At 65.6% G+C, this 7,396-nt stretch overlaps 2 protein-coding genes across 2 annotated transcripts in view; one reads left to right on the top strand and one right to left on the bottom strand.

Annotated features, from left to right (window-relative positions):
* MNEG_3807 (hypothetical protein) overlaps nucleotides 1-2,385 on the bottom strand; it is a gene marked incomplete at both ends in the record, with an annotated part of 4,693 nt that extends 2,308 nt beyond the window's left edge. Inside the window, 5 exons of the mRNA XM_014047711.1 lie at nucleotides 224-903; nucleotides 1,253-1,314; nucleotides 1,505-1,573; nucleotides 1,830-2,022; nucleotides 2,257-2,385. Of these exons, the coding sequence (XP_013903165.1) occupies nucleotides 224-903; nucleotides 1,253-1,314; nucleotides 1,505-1,573; nucleotides 1,830-2,022; nucleotides 2,257-2,385 (1,133 nt within the window). The remainder of the gene's footprint in view (nucleotides 1-223; nucleotides 904-1,252; nucleotides 1,315-1,504; nucleotides 1,574-1,829; nucleotides 2,023-2,256) is intronic.
* A 2,993-nt stretch (nucleotides 2,386-5,378) lies between these two features.
* Nucleotides 5,379-7,396, top strand: part of MNEG_3808 (putative DnaJ proteinJ1) — a gene marked incomplete at both ends in the record, with an annotated part of 3,317 nt that continues 1,299 nt past the window's right edge. The window contains 5 exons of the mRNA XM_014047712.1: nucleotides 5,379-5,505; nucleotides 5,625-5,707; nucleotides 5,906-6,093; nucleotides 6,585-6,781; nucleotides 6,956-7,374. Of these exons, the coding sequence (XP_013903166.1) occupies nucleotides 5,379-5,505; nucleotides 5,625-5,707; nucleotides 5,906-6,093; nucleotides 6,585-6,781; nucleotides 6,956-7,374 (1,014 nt within the window). The remainder of the gene's footprint in view (nucleotides 5,506-5,624; nucleotides 5,708-5,905; nucleotides 6,094-6,584; nucleotides 6,782-6,955; nucleotides 7,375-7,396) is intronic.

Raw genomic sequence — 7,396 nt, forward strand, 5'->3', positions numbered from 1 at the left:
GGGCCCCAGCGATAGGGACAGGGGCGAGCGAGGCGAGGAGCCGCCGCCGCCGCTGCCACTGCCGCTGTCACTGCCCCCGCCACTGCCCGGCTGGTGCATAACTTGCTGGGGCAGGTGTATCCGCGGCGACCGCAGCTGCGGCGCCGCCTGACTGCCCCCGCCCCCGCCGCCGCCGCCGCCGCGCGGCCGCTGCGCGCCTGTTGGCGACCGCGGGCGCGCGTACAATTGCCCCGCAGTCTCGGGCGGCGTCGACGGCGGCGCGATCCCCGGCCGTGCGGGGCCCCCTGCTGCCAACCCTCCTCCACCGCCGCCGCCGGGCAACAGCATCTGCAGCGGCGTGTCCCCGCCATTCCCCGCGCTCTCGCAGCTGGCGAGCAGGCCCGCGTGGATCGACAGGTTGTACAGCACGTCAAACGGCCGCGCCCGCACGGAGGGGCTAGCGTGGTGCAGCGCCTGCTGCAGCATGCGCAGCACCAGCGGCGCCGACGCCTCGGGGCCGGCGCTCAGCCAGGTGTCCATAATGAGCTTCGACAGGATGCAGGCACACACCTGCCCCAGGCTCTCGCGCGGCGCCGCGCCGGCGCCGCCGCCGCCGCCACCGCTGCCGGCGCCCTCGTTGCTGGGTGCGGCCGCCGCGGCGCGGCCGCCCTGCTGCTGCTGCTGCTGCTGCTGCTGCTGCTGCTGCTGCTGCTGCTGCTGCTGCTGCTGCTGCTGCTGCTGCTGCTGCTGCTGCTGCGCCTCCGTGGCTGCTCGCTCCGCCGGTGGCAGCCAGTGCGCCTCTGGGGCCTCGTCCTCCTGGCGTCCACTGACAGCCGACGGGGCCCCGGCCCCGCCCGCACGGCCGACGACCACCTCCAACACGGCGGCAATGTCGCCGGGCGCCAGGCCGCTGAGGGGCTCCTGCTGTGTGTAGGGTGTGTAAAGCAAAAGAGGGCGGCGGGGGGCGGCGGCGGCTGCCGCCTCCAAAACGTCGGGGCCCGCGCCCAGCTGCGTGGGCAGCCGTTTGGGGCGGGGCAGGCAGGGGTGACGTCATGGCATGTGGCGTTGGGCGAGGATAAGTTAATACGTGTTTGTGATGCAGACAAGCTGCCCTGCAGGGGCACCAGGGCGACCATGGAACGACGGCATAGGGCATGCCGGGCACGGCAGCAGCCACGCAGGGGCCAGGACTGATCGCCAACGTCAGAGGCCGCCTGAATCGCGTCCGTTCGCCACCCGTGACCCCCTCTGCCTGGCTCGCCTTTCCCCCTACCTGCTGCCGCCTGGCTGCCGCGATGACGAGCATCTGGTCCAGCGCCACTTCCGGGTCAACATCTGATGCGCAGGCAGAGGGCCCGGGGTTGGGTCAGGTGGTGGGGAGGAGCCTGGACTGATGGGGGCTCACAATGAGACAGCGACAGACGGCGGTGAGGGATCGGCGCTGCGGGGTTGGATGTGGCAGCCACGGATCGGCGAGCTGCGCTGATCAACGCGGCGCCCCCCTCCCTGAACTGCCGGCACCGACCTGTGAAGCTGGCGAGCACCTGGCCGCAGTCTAGCGCGGGCAGCGCGGCGCCCTCCTCGCTGTACATCCCTGGTCAGCCGGCAGGGCAGGGGGCACGGGAACACACCCAGGGCAGGCAAGGTGGGACATCAGGATGCCAGGGTGGGCGTGCCGCCCCTTGCCATGCATGGAGCACGGCGGGGAGCCGAGCTAGCTCGGCGAGAGGGGTGTTCGTGAGACACCCGTCCAAAAACAACGCCCACGCACACTCCAGCGCCGCTGCTCTGCTCAAGCGCCGTCTTACTCAAAGCGGTCAACTACCGAGATTGCTCCTTGCCGGCATCACCGTGTAGCAGGGGTGCTAGGCTGCCGCTATACTCGGGCACAAGGTCCGCCCAGTCCACCTCGCCAGACGCGCCCAGTCCGCCGCTACCAGCAGCGCAGTCCGCGGCGCAGCTGTCGGCGGCGGCGGCGGCGGCGGCCAGGCGGGGCCAGGGCAGGTCCTCTGGAGCGAGCGCCCAGGGCGGGGCCGAACCACCCTGTCTCAATCGAGGAGATTGCAGGGGTGCGTGGTGCATGTAGGCCCATGCTCACAGCTGCTCTTTTGTGCCCGCGTGCGCACTCAGCCGCGGTAACGCCCTCCTGACAGCAGTTCCTGCCAGCCAGCGGCGTGCGCTGCCACCCTGCCAAGCAGCAGCCCAGCACCGCTCGTTCTCCGCAGTCACATCCCTGGCGGCCGGCGAGAGCGCCCACTGCGTGTCTTCAAAGCCCACCTGCCCCACCACAGGCCGCGCTGCGCCCATCGCCCGCAGCTCCTCCTCTAGCAGCCCCTCATCCTCCTCCCACTCCTCAGCATCGATGTCCTCGTCGCCGCCCCCCAGCCCCTGCCGGCTGCCCTGCATGCTCCCGCTGCCCGGCCACGCGGCCGCACCGCCGCCAGGACCCGCGCCGGCTGTGTCTGAGGAGGCTGCGCTGTAGCTGTCACCGAGCGCGGTGCTGCGGGGCCGTGGGCCGGCAGCTGCGTCGTCAAGTCCGGCAGTCTCGGGCCTGCGGACCAGAGCCACAGGCTGCATGTGAGGAGGCACGGGAACCAGGTGCATTCAACCCTACATGAAGCTCGCGATGCGCGTTCAGCGCCACAGCCACAAGACGATGGTGTGTAGAAGCAAGCCCGTTCCCTGTGGCCCGATGTGGGCAGGCACCTGGCTGCTGCTTGATGCAAAGCGGAGCCGGTGACGCCGCCGCCGAGCCGCGCAGCGCTGGTTGCGAGGAAGAGCAGGCTCTTGGCAACATCTTCGCGGGCATCAGGGGAGGGGGCGAGGGCGGAAGTGACGCGCGGCAGCCTGGGGGGCTGTGCAACTTCTCCACAGGGACTTCAGAGAAGGGTGCGCTGTTATGCACCCCCATAGGCGCCTACTTGGCCCACGATCTCCTGTTTAGCTGCCTGAAAGCAGCGCGCCCCAGCCTGCAGGGATGGCGGCAGACCTGACGCGGCTGGCAGGGACGCCGCGAGGCGGCGAGCCCCTGCCTGGATAGCCAGCAGCACGCCCCCTGAAGGCGTGTGCCTGCGTACCGGCAAAAAGCAGCACGGCACGTGCTTGGTGGCAAAGCATGCAATAGGCATGGTCAATTGAGCGTCGAAATTCATAGTGCCGCCTGGTGATATCGCATGATCCCCGCCATCCCGGCGTGCCTAGTGCACAAGGAAGCGCCAGACAGCCCTGCAGCCAGCCCACCTGTGCAGATTCTGCTTCACCAGCGCTGCACATTTAGCAATGACCGCCTCACTGGTGCAGGTCCGGCGGGATCGACGATGGATTGAGCAGGTGCGTTGGGGCAAGCCCGCCTCAGCGTCGCACCAGCAGCGACACTCGAGCCAGACACTGCTGCATGCGGCAGCAAAATCCCCCGCAACAGCCGCTGTACATCACGCCGCATGCAGCCTTGCTGCAGCCCCGATGCAACAGCCTCTTTTGTGCTCTTATCAACTTCGCCCCTCACGATGCCGACCTTGGCGGGCCAGCGCGACGCTGCATTCGACCGCGCCTGCGCGTGCCCGATGCTGCCCACCAACCTGATAGGCTGTGCCGCCGCCCGCGACAGCACCGCGAGATACACAAGGTCCATGCAGCGCTCGTCTGCCAGGTATTTCTGGAGCGGCGTGGTGCCAATGACACGTGGCGGCGTAAACGAGCTGCCGCGCAGAGGGTCGCTGGCAATGCTGAGTCCCAACAGCCCCCAACCTACAGTCCCACCCGCCTGCCCTCGCACCTGCAGCGCCCGCGAGGCGGCCGGCGTGGGCGCGCAGTACGGCTGGGTGCATTCCGCCACGGCGCGGTGTAGGTTTGGCGCGCCCGCCAGCATTGTGGCGCCTTTCGATTGGCTAGCTGGCGCGCAGCAGGCCTGTGCGCTCGCTGCGCCTACGGTACTGCTGCGCGCCACGCAGACCGGTCGATCGGCCCAGCTTTGTCTCTACGGATCCATACATATCATTGCTTATTCCTAAAAAGCCTGTATGAGAGCATACGGTATTCAGGGTCCCACCCACACCGTGCCCACAGATCAACGGACCGCGTGTACGGTATGAGCACAAATCACATTCTGTTAGGCATGCATTTTATTTGGCTGCGGAGCCGTGCGCAGCACACAACGTCATATGTGTGGGCGGCGCCCCACCCGTGATGAAGGTTGTGCAGTCGGCCGGGGGCGGGGGGTTATGTCAGTGTGTGCTACTTCCGACGAGGGCAAATCCAATCATCCTGTGACTTGCATGACGACCCGGGTGGCGTAAGGTGCTGCGCTGTCAAAGGCGCGCCAAGATGCAGCCTGGATGGTGTTGACTGAGTGATGAGGACGCATCAGCTCTTGTAGCCTTGCCACATGCAGAGCTCAAGGCTACGATAGCCAGCTGGCAATCCGGCAACTCGCACATCCTGCAGGCCCTGATCAATTGCGCTTCAGAAACCACAGATTCAAAAAGTGAGGAATGAAAACAGCCACGGAGCAGCCACGTTGTCCTTATGCGCAGCGCTGGCTGCTCGAGCTTGCGCCAGCCAGCACTCTGAGTGACGGCCTGTGCGGCAACAGCAGATACACGTTGCCTGTATGTGGTCAGAGCACCTGGCGTCAAGATGGCAAGCAACAAAGGGTAGGCTGAGGTGACGCCTGTTGAAAAAGAACGATGAATGATGAAGGGCATCGTGACCAGCTCCACACTGGCAGCCCCACACATAGCCCCACACATAGCCTCGCACAACAGTGGACAGAATATAAATCAACATTTGCCAGTTGAATGTCTGCAAGCCTACCTGTCCAGTCATCCTCTCGTTCATACGTCCCAGATTTTCAGACACGAGGTTGACCGCAGGTCAAAATGGTCGTCCATGGAGCGCTGATGGTAGGGCAGAATCCAACACACCGCAGTGTATATGACTACAAAACATATACAATGTAGGTTTCACTGTGCGATGCCGTTGATTGTGCCAGGGATCCTGCCACCCGCCTGCCTGCATCGTCTGTGTCACCAGACACTGACGCACACCCTCCCTGCATCGCTCGGCGGACAGCAAGCGCTGACCGCCAGTGCTGATTTGTACATTGTATTGCACTAACACTTCCACTGCAACGATCACGGCTTTCAAGGCGCTCAACGTATAGCATCCAGAAGCGTCCTCGACTCTTTCGCCCTCTCTTCTGGTCTTCTGCTCGCTTCAGTTGCTTCGAACGCGCGGGATTTCCTATATCTTTGAGAGCGCTTCAGTTTGTGTGCGCTAGGGCCTTTTTGTGACAAGCCCGCCAATCACCTTGAGAAGCCATGTTTGGCGGCTTCCCGTTCGGCGGGGGCATGCCGTTCGACGGCATGCCTGGAGGTATGCCCGGAGGCATGCCCGGGGGCATGGGGGGCCCGAAGAAGGGAGACTCCACTAGGTACTACAAGATCCTGGGCGTGTCCCCCACCGCGACCCCCGACGAAATCAAGAAGGCTCATCGCAAGCTCGCTCTTAAGCATCACCCAGATAAGGGTGAGAGCTCGCGCGCTGCCGCATCGCGCGGACCCCGCCGGCTCGGCGCCGCCGCTGCTGTGCGCTTCCGGTAGCATCGCATGCATGTGACCTTCTGTGTGCACTCATGCTGGCTCCAGGCGGCGACCCCGACACGTTCAAGGAAATCAATGAGGCCCACGACGTCCTGAAGGACCCCAAGAAGAGAGAAATTTACGATAGGGTGGGTAGAGACAAGCCGCTTGCACAGCGGCCCGGGAGTGTCTGTAGCTACGCAGCAAGGCACACGTGCAGGCGGTTTGGGGAGGCCCGGGCGGCGCTTGACAGACGAGGCCCGCTTGCGAGGCCTCACAGTCCAGTGCATTCTGTACACACGTCATTCAACCTCCGCCCCTTCACGCATCGTCACGCCGCGCAACAGTACGGCGAGGAGGCGATCAAGGAGGGCATGGGCGCAGGGGGCGGCGGCGGTGGTGGCAGCATGGCCGACCTGTTTGGCGAGCTTTTCGGCGGCGGCGGTCGCGGCGGGCGCGCGCGCGAGCGGCGCAGCGACGACGTGGTGCACAAGCTGCAGGTGCCCCTTGAGGACCTCTACACCGGCACTACGAAGTGAGGAACATCACCACTTGCTGCTGGGTTGACAGGCTTGGTTTGATCTCCTCCACTTGCCTGGGAGCATATGTGTGCATGCGTTGAATGTGTTTACGCACGCGCTTGTGGTGTGTGTGTGTGTGTGTGTGTGTGTGTGTGTGCACGCGCGCGTGCACTTGCATGTGCTTGCATGCGCGTGTGTGTATCAGCGCGTGTGAGCATGTGCGAGCGTGCACGTGTGCGTGCATGTGCGTGTGTGTGTGTGTGTGTGTGTGTGTCCGCACACACGGGCATGCACGTTCGTGTGCGCCTGTGCGCTTGCTAGGAAAAGACAGCTGCGCAGGGCAGAACGTCAGCGGCGGCGCCTGTCGCGAGGGGTGGCGGACAGGGCCTTGCTTGAGTGGTTGGCCGGCTGTGCGCAGGTGGCTGACTGGCTGTGCCGGGCCCCGTCCAGGATGTTGCGCTCCGCCACCACGCCAACCGCTCCTACCACGCCCTCCGCCCTGCAGGAAGCTGTCGCTCGCGCGGAAGGTGCTGTGCGGCACATGCTCTGGCACCGGCTCGCGCTCCGGCAAGCGCTACGAGTGCAACACATGCCATGGCAGCGGCATCCAGGTCCACATCCGGCCGATCGGGCCCGGCATGGTGCAGCAGATCCAGGCACGCTGCAGCGAATGCAATGGCTCTGGGTCATCACAGCCGCACAGTGAGTGGCGCTGTGAGGGGGTGGAGCCGGTCACAAGGGGCAGAGTAGGGAGCAGGATGGGTGAAGCAAGCTATTTGCAATGGCAACCTGGCCCTGGTGCTTTTTCGGTGCCGTAGCCAGCCCCAGCGCTCATTGGTTTCACTGGCACGTCCCGCCCCTCTTTCAACACGCCAGGCGACCGCTGCGGCACCTGCAGCGGCAGCGCGCTCGTGAACGAGAAGAAGACGTTTGAGGTGGCCATCGAGCCGGGGGCGCGCCACGGGCAGAAGATCGTGCTGCGCGGCGAGGCGGGCGTGAGCGAGGCGGGGCTGGAGCCGGGGGACGTGGTGCTGGTGGTGGCGCAGAGGGAGCACGCCGTGTTCCAGCGGATGCCCCACAACAGCCAGGACCTGGTGATCGTGAAGGAGATCAACCTGCGCGACGCGCTGTGCGGCGTCAGCTTCACCATCAAGCACCTGGACGGGCGGGTGCTGCACATCACCAGCCCCGAGGGCGAGGTGGTGCGGCCGGACTGTGTCCAGTGCGTGGCGGACGAGGGCATGCCGTACCCCGGCCGCCCCTACGTCAAGGGCAACCTGTACATCAACTTCCAGGTGGGGCTGCGCTGCGCCTGGT

This window comes from Monoraphidium neglectum (assembly GCF_000611645.1).
Source record: "Monoraphidium neglectum strain SAG 48.87 unplaced genomic scaffold scaffold00497, whole genome shotgun sequence".
NCBI lineage: Eukaryota > Viridiplantae > Chlorophyta > Chlorophyceae > Sphaeropleales > Selenastraceae > Monoraphidium > Monoraphidium neglectum.